At 38.9% G+C, this 24,014-nt stretch overlaps 1 protein-coding gene across 4 annotated transcripts in view; it reads right to left on the bottom strand.

The window, feature by feature from the left end:
• rptor (regulatory associated protein of MTOR, complex 1) overlaps window positions 1–24,014 on the bottom strand; it is a 209,058-nt gene that overhangs the window by 110,686 nt on the left and 74,358 nt on the right. For all 4 annotated transcript variants that reach the window (XM_028443974.1, XM_028443982.1, XM_028443990.1 and 1 more), the window contains exons 6-7: window positions 21,683–21,829; window positions 12,241–12,416 (exon numbers count right to left, since the gene is read on the bottom strand). In XM_028443974.1, coding sequence (XP_028299775.1) covers window positions 12,241–12,416; window positions 21,683–21,829 — 323 coding nt within the window. The remainder of the gene's footprint in view (window positions 1–12,240; window positions 12,417–21,682; window positions 21,830–24,014) is intronic.

Below are 24,014 nucleotides of genomic sequence, written 5' to 3'. Positions count from 1 at the left end.
GTAAACGCTATATAACTGATCATCTGACGTTAGCAATCGCTCTATCCAAAGCTAATGGATATCCAAATTGAAAATAAAGTATGAAATGCATTCAGATGCTTAAATGACATTAAGAAAAACTTTTATCTGTGGAGGTCTGCTTTAGTTTAAAACAGAAAAGATGAAATCCTGCGGTTCATCCTCTCGAAGCACCTTCCTAATGCTGATGCACATCGATGACGATCCTTGGATCATTAAAAAAAAAAATGATGGGATGATGACGATGGTCCTACATGATCCGAAGTTTCGTAGAAGTTTCCATGAATCATACACGCCAACATCCTTTCTTAGTAAGCACTGGCCTCCAATAATTCCAACATTAATCCAGTCACACATTCAATTAGCGTTCTTAAACCCACACAGACCTGTGTGCAGAGGAGCAGCACGGAGAGTGAGTGAATGTTTGAATGACGACACGGCGAGACAAGTCCTTGAGCATCCTCCACTATGAATAGCCAAAAGGCTCCAACAGATCTGAGGAGTGTCTGACTAACAGCTGTAGGCCTGACATTCAAATTAAAATAATTTGGATGTAGTAAATCAGCAGATGTCACCGAATGGCACATTTGTGTGGGTAGACTAAAGGGCCTGCCAGTGGAAACACTGAGAGAAATACAATGATGCATTAAGGGCAGCAGCATTAACAATTGATCCCAACATACTCAAAATAAATAAAATCTTACCTATTGGGGATTAGTTTTAATTGGCAAGGTCTTTATTTCCAACACATGGCCATAACATTACGACCACTAATAAAGGAACTAGAGGAAACAATTGGCTACTATTGGTACTAGGGATGTAACGATTCACTCAACTCCCGATACGATTCGATTCACGATACTGGGTTCACGATACGATTCTCTCACGATTTATTTTACAAAATGGGACTGTAGACAAATTTTTTTTTTGGGAAAAAAACTAGAAAATACGGTACTATTTTCCTTTTATTTTTCATTGTCAAAAGAATTCCTTGATAAACTATTCAAAACAATGCAATTTAACTAAAAATAAATCTTGAATGAAATAAATAAAGGAATAATACAAATGAACATGAAGCCTATTAATTTAAATTCTGGTTCTATAATAAACAATGCAAAACTGCATAATAGTTGTTTTTCTTTTTAAAAGTGCAACTGAAAATGTATTTTGTGCCTTAACAATTGGACTTTAAAAAAAAGTTACGTCATATTTGTTTGGACCAGCAGAGGGCGCTGGTAACACAGTGGTCGGTTGGCATGCAGATATCTTGCAGTGAAGAAGAGATGCTATGCTAGCAGACAGAGCTAATAGAAAAACGTGACTTTTACAGATATTCAAGTAATATTACAGATATTCTTTCGGTGCTAAAGGGGTAATGAATCATTTATTAACATATTTAAGAGTAGAAGGCAGCCAGAAAGAAAGTATTAGCAGACTCTGCCCGCCGCTTACACTTGTGGATAGCGCCCTCTGCTGGTCAAAAAAGTACTGCGATTCAATTTTCAGAAAATCGATATCAACCGTGATACCTATGAATCGATTTTTAACTGCCTTACGATTAATCGTTACATCCCTAGTAAAGACGATGATAAAGTATCTCCTATCAGGTGAAAAATAAGTGTTTGATGCAAGTGTAAGGAAAAGCAGATCAAACAAGGTTTAATCCAAAGAGATGTGAACATGAATGGTTTTTAACATTGATTCTTATGGTCTTGATTTCGGCTTGTCTCGGTCTTAATCTCGATTCCCAAATGTCTTGGTCTTGTCTTGGTTTCGGTGCACTCTGATGTTGGACAAGTCCTGGTCTTGGATAGTGTGATCTTGAGTACAATACGTGTAATGACCCAAAGAATAAGATTCCCATTACATGTGGCTGAATTGAGTTTTCTCCACAGGGTGCTGCTCATCTACGAAGACAGGTGCCAGTTGAAGGGGTTCAGATTTCTGCTAAGGATGCCTTTACATGTCCAGCTGGTTGTTGACCCTGGGGCCGACCTAAGACACTCTGGAGAAACTACTCCTCTGGCCTGGCCTAGGACCACTTTGGAACATAGTTTGGGCTTCTTTGCTGAGTATTTTACCCCTGCAACCCAAATGAGTAGCTGACAACAAAATAGAATGTGCGCAAAGAGTGAAACCGTCTCTGTAAGTCATCAAATAAAAATAAATCTTTTTTTTTAACGTATGAACGCACTTCTAGGAAAGAGTTCATTGGTTAGTTTTACTTGCAATTGCTCATAATTTCTCTCTAAAAATAGTAATACTTACAACAGAAAAAAATCCCATTGAATGTAGGTTTATCTGAAGTATTTTACCAGTAGGCCACGCAATATCTTTGTGGATTTCAATGATTGGATTCCTCGTAAAGGTGGCTTAGTTTGGTCAGCTGTGAACACTTATCTTTAATTGATCTTTCTGTTCTACCGACCGTTGGCTAACAATTTAGCAGTTAAGACCTGAACTGATGACTATAAATCAGATTTTTTTGATCATAAATGTTTCGATAAAAAATGTACCAAAAGAACACGAGAGAAACGACAAACTGAATCCAACTAATCCCTAAACAATTGCTTTGGAAGCCATCTGTTGCGTACAGATCAACTTACCCGTGGAATAAACTTCAAATAAACCCTTTCAAACAAAAACAAAATAAATATACAGCAGCTGAGGCTTTAACAGTCTTTGAACTGCGTGATGTTATCGTCGTACTCCATCACATCTTTATCCAGTAAATCTATTGCGTGCTGAATCAACTGATATAGTACTTTGTTTTACAAACAGCACCGGGTAATGAGGAAATTTAAATAAATCAAAACACATTAGTCAATAAATTAGAGGCGTGTTGGCTTTTTCATGTACTGTATATCCAGCGCAGAACTAAATCAACAGGAAGCATCGCTATCAGGGACAAGTTCATCAAATCACTGGGTCCCAAGTGCAGTCCCTCTGTGATTAACAAACTAATTCTCTCTGAGAGGCTTTGCTTATCCTCATCCTCAGATAAATATCACATTTTTCTCTCTCCACTGTGGCCTGAAGAGTTGGTAGAGTGAAGATCATGCAGTGTTACGCAACCATTTCTCCCTTTCGCTTGCCGTACATCCAGAGACAAGAAGAGGAGGAGGAATGTGTCAACAATATTACAAGCCATTAACATTCATTAATATGAAGACGGGACAAAGAAAGCCTTCTGGATTACAACACTGTGTGTCCGTGTGTGTGCACGAGTTTGTGTGTGTTACCCTGTTCACCACTAGAGGCTGTAAACAGGGCGACACATGAATTTATTCTTGATGATCATAACGAGGCTGAGCTGTGTGTGTGTGTGTGTGTGTGTGTGTATATTTGTGTGTGCGCGTGTCCGAGGTGTGGTCATGTGACCGCCACCTAACATTGGTCCTGAAGGCGCTCACAGTTTACAACGCAGACATGGAGATAACAAGGACCGCCTTCAGGTCAGTGACGTACCGTTAAGAGCCGAGCGTTTAAGATTCAAAAGCACTCGTTTAAGTGCTTCAGAATCACAGGATTACAGGCTGCACGTGTGTGTGCATGCATGTAAACGTGCAGAAGTATTCACACGTGGATGAGAAAGAGCATCATCCTCGAGGCAGGTTGGAAAGAATCCGAGGAAAATGGAAGGGATCCACAGTCCACCTGGGACAATGCAGAGTGAGTTTTAAACGCCTGCAGCCATCAGTAAGTATATTATGAGCTAAGTCTGTGCAGGTTTAACAAACTGGAGATCTCTGAAGTAGGGATAGACCGATATAGATTTTTTTAGGGCCGATGCCGATACCGACTGCTGATTTTCTTGAGCCAATACTACTTTTGCTCCCTCAATTTGCATCATCGAAGTTGCACAATGATGATATCAAATGATGGTACAAGTCTCAATTTTAAAAAAAAGAAACATATATTGAAATTAACAAAGGTGACGTAGAACGACAATTACAAAATATTTAACAAATATTAAAAACAGGTGATGTAGAACAACAAGTAAAAAATATTTCTGCTCTCTGTAAATAATGTAGATCGGCGAACGCAGCAGCCTACATCGGCCGATGCAAGTAAAAAATGCAAAAATCAGGAGGTCAGGAGAACCGGTGACGGCGCAAAACAGAGCATAAAAACCACTGAAAGCACAACAACTTGTTGTTGCTCCTTAGTTGAATGTTGTGAAAGAACAAACGGAGAAGGCAGAAGAGCTGCCTAGAGAAGTCTCTCCTCCAGTAACGGCCCCCTCACGTGGTTAGCTCATGCAACTGCACCAGAGGCTGTTTGGTGCGGACCAGAAGTTGTGCTCTGAGTGCAATCTGAGCCAAACAAGGTGATGAAATTATCAACTGTCCTCCAACCATTCGGACTGAGTCCAGGAATAAACCGGTGTTAAAGCCCCCTCAGAGAAGAATGGGACACAGAGCGTTCAGCTATCGCTCTACCTGTTTCTAGGGTTAGATAGCTACTCCACATTATTTGATCAGTGATGCTGTTTCTGCAGTCTGTGCTTTCTACTTTCCATTTCAACCAGTCTGTGATCCTCTGATATTCTTTCTCTATCCTGTTCCGTTCTCCTCTTCCTGTCCACTAACTCCAACGAGTCCTGCAGATGGTCTCCACTCTGTTTCTTCTTCTTAAAAAGGAAGTCTTTCCTCTTCAACGTCGATGATGCTTGCTCATTAAAACATGTTTTATCCTTCATATGATGATATATGAAGTGCCAGGGGATTACTTTGCTGTATTTGGCACTTGTGAGGATAATATTAATGCATTGGATTTTACATATACCGTTAAAAGCGATTTACATTGCATTATTCATTCACTCCACACACAGTGATGATAAGCTATTATTGTAGCCACGGAAGCGAGGCTGCCAAACTGCGCCATAGGCCCCTCCCACCACCACCACCAACACTCACGCACACACCACAGTTATACGAGGTAATGTGGGTGAAGTGACAGATACCACTAGAGCTACTGCACACCCAAGATTAACGAACTCTGAAAGCAATAATGCTAATAGAGGTTGAAACTAAGCTGCAAAGCATGCTGGGAAAGCCACAGTCCACATATCACAATACAATGGTTGAACACTTATAGATATTTGAGTAATCTTTAATCTATTAGCACACACACTCATACATGGTCCAACGTTTATTGTTTGGGAACATCCTCCCTTCTCTCCTCTACTGAACAACCTGATCTCCTTCATCCCTCTGAGTCGACTGCAAACCCAGTGATGGTGATGCTCCATCAGTGAGGATTTTCTGCTCAGCCATGCAATGAAACGCTCACTCCTCCCGACTTGGCAAAACACTCTGTGTGTGTGTGTGTGTGTGTGTGTGTGTAAGCGTGAACCCATCACACATCAGCTCGTCTTATTAAAGTTTAAAAGCTAAAGTAAACCGGCAAATAAGCGAATCCCTGCATCTGCTCTCTGTCACGCAGTCAAGCTCCTCCCTATTCCACGTCTTCTCCTAGTGATCGCGGCTGAAATTAATGAGGAGAAAGCTTGACGCGTCTTTAAATCGAGAATAATAAGCAATGGGAGAAAACGGCAGCAATTTATTGAGGGGAAAGCATCACTAGTCAAAAGGTTCAGAGAAGTGCTGGATAGAGAGCAGGTTGACAGCATTCCTCTGAGTAAGTTAGTGAGTTAAGTCCTCAGAAAAGTCTAGAAAATACCTATTTTCCACCAGCACTGTCAGGAGAGGTGTGGACTACAGCCGAGGAGTACCAATTAGTTTCAACATGGATACCATGCATCTTCTGTGTTCTTCACCAGCCAACATTAGTGTGTGTGTTTATGCTCTGAATGAACTGCATGGATGTAACTTTGGATACAATCTGAATATTACTCTCAGTATTTCACGAGTGGTTTGAGGAACAAAACTCTTGTTGAGTCCACACAGTGAGGGCTGTAACACAGAGGGAGCGCTGTTGTCACAAGTGTCAGGACACCAGCGTTTACGGTTACATAAATAATGTTCATATTAGGCCAAATATACATGAAATTAAATATTTTACTGTATTCTTAACCTATTTTATCCTTTAATTACTTTAAATCTTCTTGTAATTTATTGAAACAGGATTATTTTATACTGCAGAGGCCATTTTATCACACTTCTGACAATAGGCGACAATAATTAGCTACATTTTACAAACGAGACCACATTTACTTACCTCATTGAATTAATCACTTTTAAGTTACATGTTATTTTTTATTTTATTTTTTTAATTCAACTTTAAATTACACTCTTTGTTTTATATTTGTGGATTAAGCCTTAGGGAACCAATGTTTGAGACACAGTTCCACAAATGAAAAAGAATATGAAACTATAGAGAGGGTACTTATGATATGAAGGGGGTACACATCATTTGACAAAAATGCAAAAGGGGGTACACAGGACAAAAAAAATTGGGAACCTCATCTGAAAAATGTGTATTAAACATCTGTACAACACTGCCCAGCACAGGGAGGCAGAGTTACTGCCTGCATCTTTTTTTTTTTCTTTTTATGAATTCTTTTGGTCAAAAAGTAACTTTGATGTTTGAGTCAATCAGAAATACTTTGTGCTGCCTTTGTAGTTGTTGAGACGAGGAAGTTTCTCAGAGCCCTTATAGTGATTCGCAACCAATCACATTCATGCACTTCAGATGACCGTCTAAAGCTGAATAATAAAACGTTGTTACTAATTTATGTCAGAAGATCTGACTTTGGAGTTATAAAAATGAACTTTTAGCCTCAAACACGCATGAAAACGCCTGTCGTTTAGGTTTAGGATCAGTTCAGGCGAAGATATCGCTACAGCTCACACTTAAGCTCTCAGGACAGTCTATTAGCAGCCTGATCGCTGACGGGAGGACACGTCAACGATGAGTAAGGAGGAGAAACTAGTTGTGCTGCTGGACACATCCTGTTTCATCGTCTTTAAACACTGCTGAATGTTGGCTGTAGGTTAGAGAGCTGAGTGGATTCACTGAGAAATGTTGGGACTGATACCAGTCACCATAGGTTAAGGCAGTGGTTCTCAAACTTATTTGGCTCAATACTCCCTTTTTCTTATTTCTGAATCCAAGTACCCCCTTTTGTCCGACTTCAACATTTTTCTTAGAAAACTATTTAAAAACAACTATAGAACACAATGATGGAATGAAATAGTGATAACACACACTTTAAAGAATCCTATTTTGTAAATAAGTGTTAGGAAACTTTCTGAAAAATTTCTGACAACCTCAAAGTCACATTTGAAGCTAATATATATACAGTATATATATATTTTTTTTTTTTTTTTTTTTTTTTACTGCGCTAGATTTCTATCCCACAAAGTATAGAAATACAGTTGTTTAAGATTGTGTGTTGTTTTATTACAAAAAATATACTGGAATTTTTCTGAAATTTCAGGCAACCCCACATGGTGTCCCGACCCCAAGGTTGAAAAACACTGATTTAGTGGCTCCTGAATAGATATTTTTTATCATTTCTGATCATCTCATGCCTGGGGTGGAACTGGCACTTTATTTGTTAATTTTCCACTCTTTGTCTTAAAAGAGCATAGGGAAGGATCTAGAAATCAGACTCCATAGTGACACCATTGTGGTTAGGGTAACTGCAGCCATCAGTCAAGCCACCGTGGGGGTGCGCATCGACTCTTTACAGCTGATAGTAGTGGATGGACAGCCGACCGAACCCTAACTGGACCTGACGGCACCGGACGGGTCGAGTTCGTCAGATATTTAGAACTGGTGTTCAGGTTCGATCACGTAGTGTCGCTTGCACTGCAGCGTTCTTCCTTTCCTGCTGCAGCTGCCACAGCTGCTGTAGCTGCTGCAGGGTTCACTCACTGTATAACAGTGAGTGCAGTGATCCACTGGGCAACTTGGCAAGGAGAATGTGCTTGTCTTCTCATTCTTCTTTATTTGCAGTTTATTTTTAAGTTGTCAAGAATGCGCACCAGCGTCATTTGCCGTCACGTCCCCAGAACTGCGTGGGAAATTCACGTCCAGAACAGCAGTACAAAATGTATCACACAATCTTTTCAAGGCAATAGGTAGAAATGTGTGTGAACTCATTCTCTTTGGTTTAGAGCACTTCATTACCTGTTAGCATTAAAAAAAACTTAAAATGAATGTTTGTGTTTTTTTTCAAATCCTGCCCTGTGCTCCTTAAAGTACCCCCTGTAGTGACACGTACCCCCGTTTGAGAAACACTTGGTTAATGCACTAGTGTTTTTGGATTGGCTATGATAGATTTACTCTGGTGTCATCACATAGGTCTAAAACAGGTAAATTGGTTTCACTGGAGTCTGACAGCAGACAGTGGGAGTGACTAGGAGTCTGTGTACGAGTCACATTAGCTGGATTTGCTTTTTTGTTAGTTTAGTTTAAAGCTGCTTTTTTCTTCCATCACAAACAATCGCTTTGGTTTTAAATTGTCATGTGACTTGAACTTCGAAAAAGTTTGGCGCATTGCATTGTGGGATTGGGAACCAGCTAAGGGAATGCAATAATGGCGCTGAAGCACAAACTTTTTTACTTCATTCACAATGATTTTCTTGTGTTTCTTTGATTCGTTTGATGGCATTTTAGTTGTGTTTTTGAGGGTATTCCCCGTGATGTAAAACCACTGCGCTAGATGTAAAATGTTGTCTGTATTCATCTATTTTATCAATGTCTGTGAAAACACCAGAAGTCGTGTTAGAAAGTCACGTTGGCAGAGTTTTTGGGTCCACTCTGGCATCAGTCTTTGATGACAACGACTTTTGGATGAAACACAAGTACAGTTATAAAAATATTAGTCATCGTCCTCGGCAGCTTTAATTGTCGTGTTTAGTTTGTGAACTTTTGAGGTCTCACAGTGAGGAGAATCTTCCTCACTGTGGCTGCATTCAGTGTTTTTTCCACACAATGAGCCACTGACACACTTTGCAGTGAGAAGTTTTAAGGGCGGCCTCGTTTAATTCTATGATCAGCTGTCAGAGACAAGACAACCCCGAGCACCTTACACGCACAACGTGTTTGTGTGTGGGCTGACGGGAGGTGATGCAACCGCCTTTGCTTGGGTGTGCAACCCCCCCACCCCCACCCCACACATACACACCCACACACAGAGCTAATGAACTGATGCAAGCGTGGTGTGCAGTGGGGGTTTATCTCAAAGCTGGATCGTGTTCTGAAAGATGCATCGTGTTAATAATCTCACATTATTGATTAATTATTCTCTCGGTTGATGATGTCACTTTATAAAGTCTCAACACCTACAGAGTATGTAGGCGCAAAACAAATATATAGTATATTCTATAATACAGAAGCCGTTTATAACATTTCAAGTACTTGTTTCCTGCCTAAAGGAAGTTTTATTTTTTAAATCCAACAAACTTGACACTTGCATAGAAGAGAAAGGAAAGCATCGTCCTGACTTGAACTAACATTTGACAAGTTCTCCTCTTGCCGTGGTCGAACCCTTCCTGAATGGTGGCAACTTTAAAAAGTGTTATTCACGCTTTTATCAGCTTGAGACTTCATGTTTGGGTTTGCTCCCAATGTCCCTCAGGCACCTTGACTGGTGCAGAATGCGGCGGCTAGCCTAACCAACACACAAACCGTCTTGTTTTTTCTCTTCGCATTGGTCTTCAGTTCACTTTAGAACAGATTTGAAACATTAATGGGTTTTTAAAAACTCCTAATTGCCTTGGCCTTCCATTTTTGGCTGAACTACTGAACATCCATCAGCCTTACGAATATTTACTCACTGTTTATCTCAATATCTTAATCTTTTTAATCTCATATGCTTCCCTCTTACTCACCTTTCTTTGTCTGTTAGTTTAATCTCTTTATGTAGCACTTTTAAATCTCAACCAAGACAAGTAAAAAAAAGCTGTGACTGATACAAACGAAATGTATCAGTATCAATATGATAAACTCTGGGCTTTTTATGTGGCGTCATCAGGATTGAGGAACCGGCTTCTTTTAGACGTCAGCTGCTTTTCAACTAAAACTATGCAAAAAACTTTTTTTAGTTCAAGAGAAACTCCTGAAAATCGTCAATTCCCAAAAGTAGTAGAATCCTCCTTCATAAAAATTGATAAAAAACTTATTTAAACATAGAAAGGTTCAACACTGAATGCTTTATTTAAGTCAGCGCAACCAAAAGTTCTTGGTCTTTTCAAAAGATCTTCACCCTGACAAATCTCCAGGGGACAAAGTTTGAACCCTGGTTCCAGCGTTGGAAACCCAGATATTTCCAGGCAAAGTTCTCGTTTTTGGGGGAAATTCTTTATCATCATCATCATCATCACGGCGAGTATGGCATGAGATCCCCGAGACAATTTGTGCTAGTTGAGGTTGATCGGCCAGTGGCACATTTCCACTCTGGCAATTTTCTCCCTGAACAAAGACCCTTCCCCAGAACTATCTGTTTCTACCACCAGAAGCACAGGAAAAAATTTAGATTTGGTGGATCCATGATGGGCGAGGATCGTCCATGATCAAGGGTCGAGGTTTACAGAGCTTATGAAGTGTTACGCTTAACATCTTTGGGTTATAATATATTTTAAACATTATAAAAAATAGGATACATTTCAAAAACTTTTCCAAAGCAGTTAAATTATTCCATGACTTTTCAAGACTGGAAAATAGTTTTCTTCAAATTCTAAAACTTTTCCAGGAATTTCATTACCATGGGGACCATGTAAGTGTTTTTACACAAATAGTTTATACATAGCCACGACGGAGGATCATTTACACAGTTTTGACAAGACCACACCCGCAATTGATTCACATCACAGGTAATGTTTGCATTGTTGGAGGAAATCAGAAACTCATAAAAACACTGATATCTTTAGATCACAGAGCAAATATTGTCCTTGGGAGACAACTACCCCCCAACTAGGGCCGGGACGTCGACGCAAAATATACGTGCTGATGCGTTGTCTGACCAAAACAAAGATGGCGGCGCCGGAGAATAACTAACGCGAGTGGCTCCTCCGAGTTTCAAAAGTGCAAGGCAGTTTGTCGAAGGTACAGTAGCTGTTCCCTGTAACCCTCGTCCTTTATCCCGGGTGTGACCAGACGGCACAAGGAGGAAACACCCGCAGTGACATCAGTGGCAGCAGTAGCAGCACACGCGCACTGAGCCAAGCGTAAAAAAACACCTTACAACTCCTTACAACCAGTGCATAACATCAAAATTCTCTCACCATTAAAATAAGAACAAAGAAAGCTTTGCTTGTTTCCTGAGTCAGGGTGAGAAGTTGCTCTACACCAGTGGTTCCCAAACTTTAATATAGATCATAATGATGGAATGAATGACTTATAACACACATTTTAAAAAATCAGATTCTGTAAATAAGTGAAATAAAACAATATTTAGTGGCTCCTGAATAAATTTATTTCTATAGTTTTTATCATTTCGCTACATCTCCTCCCTAGTGTGGGACCAAGACTGACCTTTGTTTTTTCAGTTCATGATCTAATCAAGATCATTTACATCATCATTATTTAAAAATGAACATTATAAAACCCAATGTTTATTTTTTAATTTTCCAATTTCTCTCTCTTATTTTTTGTTGGGAAAGCACTTTCTGTATTATCGTTTGGGATTTTGAGTTTAAGAAAAATGTGAGTGTATTATTTGAAGTTGTTATTTTCATGTAAATGAAGAATTAAAAGATGCACTTTCTTCAGTAAGCTAGGCCTATGTGTTTTCAACATAAATCTTAAATTCTGTTGGCTCAGGAAGGACACCATGACAGGCTCCACTGCCATTTTATTTTTTAATGAATGCTACCTCTGACTCTGAATGCATTATACACTTTTATATTCTTACTGAGCTTTATTTTGGAATTTTGAGTTGAAGAGCAATAAACATATATTGCAATGTTAAGGGATTCATGTTTTGTTTTGCTTTTCATTTTAGATATGTAAATCAACATGTATTAATTACTTTTAGTCAATTAATGGGGAAATAATCGATATTTGAGTCGAGTCGAATCAAACTGGAAAAATTAATCGTTAGATTAATCGTTAAAAATAATCGTTTATCCCAGCCCTACCCCCAACTAAAAACTTCAGGGACATTTTGGTAAAGCGACTACAGTATATAATGCCCAGTGCCTTCTGCGCTAAAGACCCATAGGCCTGATGAGACTTTTCAGATCTTGAAAAGTTATTTTGTCCACGTATAAATGAATGGTGATTGATTGATTGGATCATGAACCCTACCATCGCAAAGCAATCTTGATGGGAGTGGTGAGGCAGGAGGTGAACAGGTCTGCAGGGAGGTCGGGGTTCATGGGCAGCAGCTCGCTGGCCTCGCAGGCGGCCAGCTGGATGCAGTTCTTCATGGAAGGCGGCAGCGGCATCTGAGCCAGAGGGTGGCTGGGATTGATGGCAGCAACCTAAACGCAAACAACAACAAGAACAAGGAGTTTAATTATTCAGGTAAGGAGTTTAATTATTCAGGTCAGATGGAGCCTCAGTTGCTCTGGCTTCAGCAACCACCATCAGTGATTTAAATTCAATAAAATATGCATTTTCCTAAATTTCTAACACACAAAAACAAAGCCATTTTGACTTGAAATTAAACTAAATATTCCACCTAACATGTACTAAAGAAAACTAGAGAGGGAAATGTTCAATCCTACCTTGTTGCATGAAATGTGCTATATAAATAAAGTTTGATTCAATTTTAATTTGAACATTCAAAAACTGTGAAATGTGAGCATCTTCAGAGCACAAGCTAATAAAACATACTGTAAATAACAATTAGTAATCATACCTCAACGTGCCTTGACGCACTAATATAAAGTCTAAGAATACAGCTACCGGAAAATATTTTAAAAGGTGACCAGATAATGGTTTTACGCTCGTTTAATGACTATCGTAAACTATATTCCGCTAATTCTTTTATTCATAAATGCAGTAAAACATATAAAAAAGTGTAAATCTTACACAATGACCTTTTCCTCTGTAGGGAACCAAACCTCTGATTAGCTTATGATCAAAGCTAATAATACTTGAAATCAAAGAAAAATGACTGTGCTTTTATTTCAAAATAAAAGCACAGTATGTTGCTTTGTTGTTGGCCAGGCTTCGATCCACAAACTTCCTATGGATCAACATCAGACGAGTGGTAAAAGCTCCCTGAGTGTTGCACCAAAAACAGAAGGAAAAGCTTGAACAGCAGAACAAACAAATCAGTCGTTGTTTTATGTTCAATAGCTTTCACTACGAGCCAGAACATTACGACCACTCCGTCAGACGTTTTGTGATTGTAAAAGTTTATTAATCCCAGGAAGGCGTTTTTTTCCTCTCTGTCTTCTGTTCACAAAGCAGGATTCACTCATTTTAATACTTTACTTTACCAGAGAATAATCAACAAAAAGCTGCTGCACAACCTGCACAATCACTACAAACAGCCTCCACTGGACCTCTGCTTGTCTATTCCCCTGCTGACTGATGCATCCATCAACTAACAGACACGTACACATGATTTAATGTATGATTCAAGTTTAAATTCAGACGTTTGCGTACAGTGAACTCACAAAATGACTCCTAAAACATACACGAATTACAGCAAAATACACAAAAGTACGCAATGATGATAAAAATCCACACAATGACTCCAAAAACATACAAAATTACAATAACATAAAATAAAGAACAACAAAAATGTTTAAAAAATTACAACAGGTACATAAAATTACAATGAAATAAACAAAATAAAAATACACAGTGACAAGAATACACAAAATGACTACAAAAACACTAACTGACAACAGAGATACACAAAATGACTCATGATGCATGAATCGATAATGACAACAATGAAAAATAACTGAAAAATATACAAAATGACAGATCAGTCCAACACATAAGACAATTGCAAAAGTAACAGAAAAAACACAAATTGAACACAGAATACACAAATTTCTCACAACACACAGAAAATAGTAAAAACACACACAAAAACAGCAAAAACACACAAAATAACTTTATAAACATACAAAAGCATAACAAAAATACACGGAATGAATATAAAAAACATGCAAACAAACAGATTTCTTTTGTAGATGATTATACTGAACACCTACTTTCCTATTATAACGTGTCAAGTTCCAGATGTTATAATACTGTATGGTATGTTTGCCTTCGGAACCATTTTAGTTTGATTTCTAAGTCAAAGAGAGAACTTATATATTATTTACCAACATACAGCATGTTTTAGATCCCTCTCTGTTCTGATGTCTTATCTTTGCATTAGTAGTTTTAGAGAAGGAAAAATCTGGCAGCAGGTGCATTTTTGAAGCTTCTGTTAACTGCTAACCACATGAGGGATGCAGAAACAGGCTGTGATGACATGTAGCACAGCTGGAGCCGCTCACTGGAGAGCTAACTTACAGGTGGCATACAATCATCCTGCAGCGAGAAAAACCATCTGTGTTTGCAAACACTTTCAGGACTAAACGGTTTAAAAATGAGCAAATAAAGGAAGAGCGAGAGGTGATCACTGTGCAACAGGAAGTCACTAAAAACACAACAGAGCAAAAGCACTCACTCCAATCATAATGAAGTGCTTCGAGAGAGTGGTGCTGACCCACATTCAAAACTGCATACCGGACACACTGGACCCCCTGCAGTATGCATACCGTTCTAACAGGTCTACCTCCGACGCTATCACCGCTACACTCCACACTTCCCTCACTCACCTGCAGAGTAAAGCCTCCTACATCAGGATGCTCTTTATCGACTACAGCTCAGCTCGAACTTCACTCCAAAGTCTGAGACTGGCTGCTGGACTTTTTGACTGACAGGCCTCAGTCTGTCAGGATTGGGAACAGGATCTCAGCCAGCATCCACACTAATGTTGACACCCCACAGGGCTGTGTCCTTTTTTTTTTTTTAAAGGATTTTTTTGGCTCTAGTGGCCTTTATATGACAGTTGCTTGGCAGGAGGGGGGTAGGGGAGAGCAGGGAATGACACGCAGGGGAGGGTCCCAGGCCGGGAGTCGAACCTGGACCCGCTGCAGGTGAGGAGCTGCAGCCTCCGTACATGGGGCGGGCGCTCAACCCACTGAGCTACACACCGCCCCCAGGGCTGTGTCCTTAACCCCGTCCAACACCATCCTGAAGTTTGCAGACGACACCGTGGTGATAGGATGTATCACTGGCAGAGACAAAGTGGCCTACAGGAGGGAGGGGCCAGTCTGATGACATGGTGTGAGGAGAACAACCTCACCTTCAACACGGACAATACCAAGGAGATGATAGTGGACATGAGGAAGGAGAGGAGCTCTCATCAGCCACTGTCTATCCGGGAACAGGAAGTGGAGAGGGTGAGTAATATAAAATACCTGAGGATCCACATCAGTGAGGACTTCAGCTGGTCCCTCAACACCACACAGCTGGTGAAGCAGGCTCGACAGTGGCTATATTCTCTGAGGAGGCTGAGGAAATTTGACATGACACCAAAAGTCCTCACCAACTTCTACAGCTGCATCATTGTGTCCATCCTCACCAGCTGCATCACTGTGTGGTACGGCAACACCACGGCCATGGACCGCAAACGCCTGCAGAGAGCGGTGAAGATGGCATCAAAGATCACCAGGAGCCCACTTCCCTCTCTGCAGAGCATCTACAAGTGCAGAGTTCACAGGAGACATGGCTCCATCATCAAAGACCCAACACGGTATGTCCACACTTCAACTCTCAGGACGGAGGTACAGAAGTGTGAAATGCAGGACCACCAGACTGAGGAACTCCTTCTTTCCTCTGCCATCAGACTCCTCAACACCACTTTATATTTGACTTTTCTATCTTTCCTACCTTGTACATAATTATCTTTATTACTTTTTAAATTATTAGAATTACTGTTACCATACTTTTCTCTTTGTTTATTTTTTTGATCATTGTTTGTTTATTTATTTTTTTGTTGTGGCATCCAGTGTGGTGAGCAAAGTAGAAAATTCATTGTGCAGGGAAACCTGTTTCTTTACTGTGCACATGATAATAACACTTTGAATCTTGATTCTAAATGAATGATTAATTTAAAGCATGCCTAATTCACAACAATAGTGTTGTATGTGTTAGCAGAAAGCTGTGTGTTAGCAGTAAGCTACAGACATGCACAATAATTTAAAAAAGAACACTTAAAATAACTTTTCTGAACAATTTTAATAATAGCAGGGCAGTGTTTAGCATTAGCTCCTCTCCATTTTTTTTCCTTTACATTTTTGTAGCTTTTCTCCACATTTTCTTTTTTTTATTTGTCACATTTATTACTGCAGACAAAAGAAGGGTGTGGAACCGTCTGGAGGTAGTATCGTAAATATTGATGTTGGACCGGAGCAGCCGCAGCCTTGAGGTTACAATGCACAGTTTTACCCTGACTGCAAAGTTTCTATTGCAGAATCATAAATGTAAATCTCTTCATAAAAGTCACTGTCAATGCATGTTTTGGTCTTTGGATCTTCCATTCAGAACAGGACATTAAAAAACAAATAATGTGGTTATTTGATTTTCATTTTAAAATTAAAAAGATTAAAATTGTGGGCATTATTAGAATTGATTAGGGTTATTTTAATTTTATGTTTTGATAAATAAAAATATTTAAATTTAAGAAGACAGATGTGACATGTTTTCCCATATTGTGTGACCGGAAGTTGCCGTTTTCAAAGCAAGGGAACATTGAGACAAAGAACAACATTTTGGTGCTGCTGTGTAACAGAAGTTGATGACAAGGATCAGTAAGTTGATTTTCTAAACATTAAAAGTGCATCTCAGTGAAAAGGAAACGACTGCAGAAAAACCTCTTCCAGCCTCACTTCGGTGGTATTTACGGGGCAGAGATTTCTGCGGATGACAAGCCTGGTTTTGCCATGTCAAAAACCACGTCTTATTTTGGCAAAACACAGCAACTTTTGGTTCCACATAATGAAAAAATAGGTGTTTTTTAATTTGTCTTACGTTTAATTTTTGTTTTTAGAAACAGAAACAGAAAATTAACTGTTCTTTTTTAAAGTTTTGTTTAAAAATGTCTTTGTTTTTTTCAAATATTTTTATTGATTTTTTACATATGAAATGAGCGAGTATAATAAAACAGTTCTTATATCAAGAACGACCTTGATGCATCGGTTAATAAACCCTTCTTACAAACATTTACACAAAAAACAACAACAAAAAAACTATTGAAGATTATAAGGCATCGACATATGGGGACTGATATGAGAATATAACAAAAACAACAACAATATATACAGTATATACATACACACAGATATACATGTATGTATATAGCCACATACACATAGAGAAAGGAAGGAAATAAATAAAATAAATAATAAAATAATAATAAAAAAATTAAAAATAGGGGGGGTATTTAATATCCTTTTCAAATGGAACATCCCTGTGTTTCCAGAGATCTCTGGATCAGAGCTCAACCATGTCTAGTTCATGGACTATAAAAGCCTGCAGTGTGTAGCATCTGATGCAAGTGAAGGTAAACTATCTCCACCTGAGGCTAATATGCTGCTTCTCCTAACAACACAAGTGCAACAACGCATTGGAAGGCTGAAACTTTTGGACATGGTGCTGATCTGTGCAGCACTGCTTCCACTTTCGATGATCAAACGTGTGTGTGATGAGGCAGCGGAGATTTATTTAATGCCTCTTTGCTGCTGCCGCACATCCCCCCAGCTGCTCCAATAACTCATTAGCAGAATCTATAGGAAGTGTTGGAACGGGAGGGGGTGTAAGGAATGATGTATTTACAGTAACGTGCTTCAAGGAGCTCTGCACACGAGTGAATAATTAATGATGTTAAAAAATACAGGCAAATATTCCTAATGCTAAGGATGGGTGCAGCTGTGCAAGGTTCTTTCCTTCCTTCCTTTGGCAGATGCCTATTATTGGTGCTGCCAGATGAAGACGTCTGAAACAAAGCTGTGTGTGTGTGTGTGTGTGTGTGTGTGTGTGTTTCCACAGCGTCTCATTGTGCCTAATGAAAGACGACCCTGTGACAGCGTGACGCTCTAATCCTCACAGCAAACACGACAACAAGGAGAAGCTGATTAATGCCACACGTCCACTGTAATTATCACATTAGCATATTGGAATCTCACAAATTACTATGAAAATCCCCACAACTGTTTTCCTCGTATTAACAGAAACCGTTCAACAACTGGGATTTCTTTGGGAAATGAAAGCGTGACGCTGCTTTTGGGACGGATTCAGTGGGAAAACCATGATGTCAGAATATAATTCTAATGTGTCCAAACTGGTAAATGGAGGCAACATGCTGCAGCTCTGAGAGGACTGAGGGTCTCTGTGGGTATAAACTGAGATTAAATCCCAGGGTGATGCTTCTGCGCTCACATCACAGCAGTGATTTCAACAAAAAACTGCTTTGTTTGAAGATTTTCCTTTTTCGCAGGTGCTTTTTTTTGACTCATTTTCACATGGAAGCAGGTAAATGTGTTGGGTTTGTCATCAATAATTCAAATTCAAGGTGGACTTTTTTCTGGATTTCATATTTCGTTAACGAGGACACATTTATTGTCAATCGTGTTGAAGAAAAATAATTATTTTTACAACATCAGTATTATTAGAGGTTCTTAACATAGTTCTAGAATAATAAAATGTACACACATCTCTTTGTTTAGCTTGTAGTAGAGCCTCTGATTTTTGTCTGACCTTTTACATTTCCTTTCTGTTTCATTGGCTACATGAAATGAAAAGTAATTATTGGCAATTAAACGTTCCGATAACGTGCCAAACATTCCTAATCTAACAGAGAGTAAACAGAGGTCTCTGAGCAAGACCCCTAACCCTAAAACCTGCTAAACTGCTAAACCTCTGGGAAAATGTTGATACATTTCACTGTAAAATGATTAATTAGGGATCACAATATTATTATTAGTAGTAGTATTGCTATTACTATTCTTATTACGAAAAGAAAAAAAATTGAACTATTGTTAATAATTTCATATTTTTCTGAAGATGAACTTATGGTTAACTGGTGTTATCTCATAAACAATCATCATTGTTTTCACTAAATGTGGCTTTTGTGTTGATTTCTTGAGAAGATACAGTATAAGCTGCTTATTGTTCTTTATTTGTTTCTGTTTTCTGCTAATGTCCCTCTGTCACGTTGATCGTTGCTTCAATCAATGATCATCTTCTTGTTTTTTAAGTTTAAAGGGTTTATTGTGTTATGAAGATGAACCTTTGCCATATTGCTCCTGTTTGTAGATGACTATCAAAATGTTTTTACAGCGACTTTCATTTCTCCATTAGTTATTAACGTCGATGACACACGCACACACGCACACCCTGCAGCTAATGGGCTGCGTGTGAAGGAAGTGATATTTAAGAGGAAGCATGTGGTAGTGCACACGCACACACAAACACACACGTGCACATATGTACAGTCACAATGCTGTGTGTGTGTGTGTGTGTGTGTGTGTGTGTGTATGATGATTAAAAAGGACCGTCTCCATCCTCCTCCTTCATTACACCTGGTTGTTATGAACTTCCTGAGTGGGTGGGGGGTGGGGGGCGGAGCACTCGTCGAGCTGGTAAAATCTAATTGCTTTTAAATGTTATGCAAACTGTCTTGCATCGACTCGTCTCCTGTAGGCACGCTCTGCCTCCGGCTTTAAACTTAACGTTTGTGCAGCGATGCAGCGTACCAGGTGCATGATCCATCACAGGAAGCTTCTAAACCTGTGGCGTCCCTGGTCTGCAGGTCAGAATCTTTTAGAGGAAGGTCCCACAAATGGAAAGCAATGAACCAGTGACAACGTCATGGACAACCAGCGCTTGCTGATGCATGACAAAGAGTTTATGGAAAATGAACTTTTTTCTCGACGATTAAGAGATGAGTGATATGAACCAAAACTTGTGACTCAATATATTTTCTCAAAATGGTGATATCCAATATAAATCTCAAAATTCATAACTCGTAGTCTTACAGGAAAGATGCTTTTGGGTTCATTTCTGATGTAAAATGCCACAAAGGCACATTTAGCTGCACAATATTTGCCACTTTTGGGTTTTTCTCCTCTAAGGGACAGCACGTGTGAGTGAGTTCTGTAGTATGGCCAGTTTAGGGGAAGTTCTGGGTTTGGATGCACTCAGCAATCCATCTAACTGTGCTTTTAATGTTAACTTGAAAATGAGTGAAAGCAGCGACTCCTATAATGAGTATTGTAATACAAAATAAGCTCTAAAGTAAAAAATATAATGATATATACAATCTCAATATATCTTGAATCTCAATACATTGCCCAGGCCTACGACAATTACACTCAGTTTTTAACTTGATGCGACGAGAAAAACACACCACAAAAAAGCTTTGAGTATTTAAGAGAACCATTGTTTTTTTTCTCTCCATCAGATCAAAAACGTATACATTTTTACAAAGTAAAAATAAAAAGAGTTTCTCCACCAGGTTGTGAACGTGTTGGTTCTTATGAATTTTATCTTTTAACGTTTCAATAATGAGTAGTTATCTGACATGCAAAGTGTTTCAGGCAGATGATAAAAAGTGCAAGCTGGTTACAGTCTTATTTTTTTTTAAATTGAAACCGATTTAAGCCGTTGAATTAAAGATAATATTATTGATAATAGGCATGTATGTGTATTTATGCATGTCTGCATGTACATGTACATAGATATAACCTTTTCTGCCATTTTCCTGCACTTCTTTTCATTTTTCTTAAAGTTTTATTTTATTAGTATTTCTGCTGTAACAACCAAATCTGCTCCTTGTGGCACAAATAAAGTATAATTTTTTCATAAATAAACATCAATTAAGACTCAGCAACTTTAATGATGTTGGATTCAAAGTTTATCAGAAAGTGATTAAGAATATAAAAACAAGTTTGCCAGGAGAAGAGTTAAGAATTCCGCTCTGTTAAAGCATCAGAATAACAAATTCCAGAGTTCTCCCAGGATAGCGAGACGTTTGTGACGGCTTCTGTCAACTCTGTGACGACTCAGCAGTTCTACAGCTACTGCTGCCTCGCCTTCGTTTCGGCAGCAGCCACAGCAGCCTGTGCCCTCAGCCTTCATCCAGGACGTCCTCCCCTTCTCCTCCTCTTCCTCCTCCTCCTTACTCTTGTTTCCCAGCTAATCCACAGTCTGGCTGAAGGAGCTTCTCCATCAATAATTGAGATGAATGACAGCGCCATCTCATCAGGAATTCACATAACACGCCGCAGCCGGGGCAGCGAGTGTGAGAGAGGGAAACGTAATAAAAAGATGAAGCGCGAGGAGGACTTAGAGCGTGCATGTGTGTGCGTCTCTGTGTGTGCCAGCTGCAGCACAGTGCCCAGGGCATGCTGGGTATTCAATAGAAAAGGAATTGTGAACCATGACTCGACGCACTGAGCAACACAACTGCTGAGTGCTTTACAAATGCTGTGTGTGTGTAATGAATCACCCAGTTTGCCTCTAATAACTTTTAAACACTACCGTCATTTCTCCCCATTACTGATGCTGTGTTTTGGTGCTAACGCTTGTGATGTGTCACAACAACACAAACGCACTGCGGTTTATAAAAACACCACAAATCTTTTTAGCGGCCGTTCAGACTTCAGGAGTGACAGTGTCCTGACAGTGTGCGTGTGCATCCGTACGTGTGTGTGTGTGTGCAGCCTCCCACCTCCAGCTCCTGCTCTCTCTGTAGGGCAAACTGCTTGAAGGATTTGACGATGATCCCAGCATTGGAGCAGTCGTACACAAAGATGGACGGACTCCCCATCCACGTCTGCAGGTCGTAGATGGACAGTGGGATGTACTGGGTGTAGTTCTATAAGAGAGACAATGGCCATGTTTACATGAGAGTTTTAATTCCTCTTTAATTCAGAATAAAAGTGAAATCCTCTTAAAACTGACCTTGTTAATTCCTAATGCAAATTTAATTCCAAATGAAACTTAAATCTGAATTAGGTGGCTGGTTTATTCCAATTTTAATTCCCAATTAAATAATTCCCCGATCTTGTAAATGTTTAATTCCACTTTAAGTTAATTCCGGTCCTTCTGCGCATGCTCGGCCAGTGGCAATGGTGACGACATATCCAAGATGGCCGCCCGGACGAGAGCCGATACTATTTATTTAATAAGAAACTTAGAAGACATGGGTATTCATTTATTTATTTATTTCAGACAACAACAATTTAATACCATGATATCTAAAATATACAATAATGCAAAAATAATCACTAAACTCCCATACAATATATTTTGTCTGAAGTAAAGGCTTTTCATGTCCTACTTCTAGTACTGATTTTTTTTTTTTTTTTTTTTTTTTTTAAATCATCCATTCATCCCACTATACATCTGAAGAATGGCTTTTTATAGCATATCTTCAGTAATGCAATTACTTTTGAGAGTCATTCTCACACTGGGTTGTTTTAAATGTTTCTCTCCCCTATGTTTATACCCCCCCTCTCTGACCATAAACACTTTATTTAAGTTATCAGATAATCATTTATTTCTGGCTTTGTAAACTACTTGCACTGTTTTAAATTTGACTAGATCCATACATTTTACAGTTGATTGGTGTGGTCTCTGTAACCCACTTTATGTAAAAACTTTATTGCTTTTTTTTTTTGCAATATTCATAATGTCTGTAGGGTGGTTTTGTAGGTGTTCCCCCACACCTCAACACAAAATAGCATGAATGGCAGTACAAGTGAGCAATATAAAATAATGCTTTTTCATTCAGAGGGTATTTGGCTCGACCCAACACTCCAACAGTTCTTACTAATTTAGAGCTAATGTGTCCTATGTGGGCTTTCCAGCAAAGTTTGTGGTCCAATATAAATCCAAGAAATTGGTATTCATATAGCCTCTCAATATCTACATTATTAATGATCATTTTTACATCTATACTTGTACTGTTACCAAACATGAATTTTGTATTGTCCAAATTGAGAGAGTTTGTTTTCATCAAACCATGATTTTATAATTTACTCACTTCTTCCATGACGACATCCAACAGTTGCTTCATAGAACAGGTGTTACTAAAACCCAGAGACGAAGTAAATGCAGCCCCGTACTGCATGTACAGGCTGTAATATCATCAAATTTATCATTGTACCTGATGTTAGAGCTACTATCTTTACCAGGGAGCAAATATTTATTCCTGGTTATTGTTTACCAGAGTTTTACTGGGATTTATTTACTGGTGATTAGCTCATATCTCTTTCTCCTCCAACCGTGTGTTATTGTCGAGCTGTTGTATTCAAAACTAAAATCAAAATAAAGGTGAAAACAGCTCTCGTGTGGTTTTCTGTGTTGTAGCCGACAATAAAAGGATTGTTGTGTGTTTTTCCCAATAGACGTGAAACGTCATGTTCGCCCCCTGTCCAATCAGAACCCTTCCCAACTCCCAGACCTAAAGTGGAATTAAATAAAGCCAAATAAACCTGTTTTCCATGTAAACCTCAATTCGGAAAAGCTACTTCCATGTAAACACAAAGCAGAACACTTTAATTCCGAATAATTTAATTCGGAATAACTAATTCAGAATTAAAGATGCATCGTAACCGTGGCCAATGTGTGCCTGTGATAACATGTTGCAAAATGTCTTTGCATCACTCTATACAAGTCATGGTCAGAGTCCCAATGCGGCACCCACATTTGGTGCCAGTTCAAAAAAAAAAATTAAATTGAAATCATGAATTGTTCTTTTATTTTAGCTTTTTTTCACGCTCTTCACTCCTTCACTTGTTTGGATTCTGTGCAGAAGTGAGTGAGCTGCTCCTTTATACTATCCTAAAGTAATACTCATCAATTAATACATGCTACACAGTATAAAAATGGATGGTCCAAGAATATTTTCAAAAACAAGCACATATAGGATGGGATTTTCATTAACATATTTCTAAGGTTTTCCACAGGTTTAAAATAATTAGTATCATGGTAAAGAGATTTTTATGAAGGCCACATTAACAGTAAGTGCTAACATGAAAAAAAAAATGTCAAAAATA

This window comes from Gouania willdenowi, chromosome 1 (genome assembly GCF_900634775.1).
Source record: "Gouania willdenowi chromosome 1, fGouWil2.1, whole genome shotgun sequence".
NCBI classification, from domain to species: Eukaryota; Metazoa; Chordata; class Actinopteri; order Blenniiformes; family Gobiesocidae; genus Gouania; species Gouania willdenowi.
Note: the sequence above shows the minus strand (reverse complement) of the source record. Positions and strands in the feature narration are given on the sequence as shown.